Below are 2,661 nucleotides of genomic sequence, written 5' to 3'. Positions count from 1 at the left end.
ACATTAATTTATCCCCTGATATAGGCTAATGGGCTCCTCCGATCACACCGTCTCTTATTACACAAATATCCATGACTTGGAATGCTTAAATCCAATAGGTCAGCAGTGGTCAACAGTGGTCAGTTTATTTGTTCCTGACTGGAATCCTTTTAAATATATTTTAGTTCCTAACGTGAAACACTTCAGACTTAGGCTATGTCTGCAATAATGGGGGAAATTATTTGTGTGTTTATTTATATAAGATACAAAAAATAATACCCATTTTGTGCATTAAAAACAGTCTAAATCACAACTTTTAATCCATTAGCTATTAAAATACATTCATTGTGGAAGTTATTATAGTGAAAGATTAAGACTTCCATTAGAAATGAATGCGGGCCATTTTCAGTCCACGTCTATAAATTAGTGATTTAATTCCAAATTCATGTTCATTTGTAAAATAAAAATATAAGAACATTTTAAAAAATACTTTTTTGAATTAAGGACCACCTATGTAATTACTTTTAGAAGAATTATGGGATAAAATGTATTGGTTTTAGAAGTTGTGTGAGAGAATACATGATTAATGCTCAGAAATACATTGGAAATGAATGCGGGTCTATTTAGACCCATGTTATGCATTAGTGTGAGTCCAATGGCTTATGCATTAAAGGGTTAAATTACAGTGGCAGTAGTCATACACTGATAGCTGGAAATATACTTGGCCATTGATTTATAACTGAATAACGACTCCTCCCAGAACCTTAGCCAAGTGCCACAGTCAAGCTGGGCTCGAACTACGTGACTGAACTATACACGACTTTAAAAATCATATCAGATTTTGACATTGGGTTGTGCTGCATGTATAAAGAGAATTGGAACAATGGACAATGGACATCATTGGACAATGGTGTCTCAAATTGTAAATGCACACACACTACACAGTGTCCCATTTCTAGTCATAAATATCGAGTAATAAAGGGAATAGATCGCACTCAGTTTTTTCTTCTTTCTTTTTATTTTCATTCACATATTGCAGGGTCATTGCAGGAGCCTTCATCAGTGACAAATGTGTGAATAAAAAGAAAAAGAAAGAATAAAACACTGAGTGCAATCTATTCCCTTTATTGCTTGATGACTTCAGAGACGCACTAACAAGAAGGAAGAGCACGATGTGTGGCGGATAACTTACCGGCAGTCATAAATATCGATAAATAGCGTCATAGGAACCTTGATCATAAGGGTCACTTACGATTCTCCGGGCTAGACTGGCCAACAAACCGGTACGGGCATTTTTGGCATTGGCTAGCTCTTCACCCCCACCCCCATACTACAGTTATGATGGTATCAGTCCACTGTATATGAAGGATACATTGGTGGGTCGTCCCATTTAAATTGTGGGCCTGTAAGGGAAAATTTGAAACAAACAACCAAAAATACAAAACCATTGGCCCCTGATGACTGACAGCCATTCTGTTGGAACCCATGAGATCTCTATTCAAGAACAACGTGTGCTTATGTGTGTTTGTCACTTTACTACAGTTCCTAACAGTGCAAGGACTTATCAGATTTCATGAAGAAAAATAACACTACGGACATCATTTACAAGGGAAAGGATTTGATTTTGAAACAAATGATCTTAACAGCACTGTGCCGTGCATTCACACACACACACACGTGTGACAATAAGACTGGGTGTCATAAACATGTCCCTCCCCTTACAGGTGATGTCATCATCCAGATTGCAGAGAGCCAGAGGAGATTGACCAATGAGCTGGACGGCATGGTAGGTGACCTGAGTGCAGAGGTTAAACACTGCAGTTCAATTCATATTTCTACAGTGATTGGGAACCTGGATTTAGAAGCTACAATCCAGTTCCGACTATCCCAAAATAACTGTCTATGTCACTTTTTTATACACTTTGCGTATCTAAATTGTTTTAAGCTCACTTTATGTATCTTACAGTAGTCAATAATGTCAGTGCTTCAACTGTACACTGCATGCAGATGTTTTTCTTTGTTTATTGGAATGCTTTTAAAATGTGCTACTAATATGCTTTATTTGCTTTATTTATTTATCTTTTTTTATTCTAACCAGCCTCTGGTTTGGCCTTTGGTCAGTTTCGCTCTGTTTTAAAGGTGCTTCATAAATAAAATGTATTTACTTTAGGGGTGGGCATAGATTATTTTTTTTAATCTAGATTAACCCTATCCAGACTGGGGGGGGGGCTAAAAGTGCCCGCACCAACTTTGATGTAGTATAATTCCTTAACGACTTAAGCTATGACTACGAAACTTGGTGACTTTTTTCCTAACATTTAGTTGCCTACAGTTTAGTACCAAAAGATTATGTTTATCATTTTTGCCGTTGCCATGGCAACGGTTTTCTGACAGGTATGTCTGACCGAAAATCACTGATCTAAGTCTCATTATTGTTCCTTTTTCATATTTTTTTGCTATTTCCATTAGCATCAGACAGCTTTGTGAACATTAAAGTGGTCTGAAGCATATAATCATTAAAATTTAAGTGCATTACCTAAATTTGATGGAAAATACATTATGGCGAGATTTTGGGTATTATAAACAGATGATGTCATAATGACGTCATAATACCAGATAATGACACAAAAATTATGTCATTCATAGATGTCCATATGTAGATCATCTCCCCAAAGTTTGGTG

The 2,661-nt window shown here is 36.5% G+C and overlaps 1 protein-coding gene across 1 annotated transcript in view; it reads left to right on the top strand.

Annotated features, from left to right (window-relative positions):
* Window positions 1-1,612: 1,612 nt before the first annotated feature.
* Window positions 1,613-2,661, top strand: part of LOC134466951 (brain-specific angiogenesis inhibitor 1-associated protein 2-like protein 2) — a gene marked incomplete at its 3' end in the record, with an annotated part of 11,178 nt that continues 10,129 nt past the window's right edge. Inside the window, exon 1 of the mRNA XM_063220879.1 lies at window positions 1,613-1,765. Within this exon, the coding sequence (XP_063076949.1) occupies window positions 1,613-1,765 (153 nt within the window). The remainder of the gene's footprint in view (window positions 1,766-2,661) is intronic.

This window comes from Engraulis encrasicolus, chromosome 17 (assembly GCF_034702125.1).
Source record: "Engraulis encrasicolus isolate BLACKSEA-1 chromosome 17, IST_EnEncr_1.0, whole genome shotgun sequence".
Classification (NCBI taxonomy): domain Eukaryota; kingdom Metazoa; phylum Chordata; class Actinopteri; order Clupeiformes; family Engraulidae; genus Engraulis; species Engraulis encrasicolus.
This window is presented reverse-complemented; position numbering and strand designations above follow the sequence as displayed.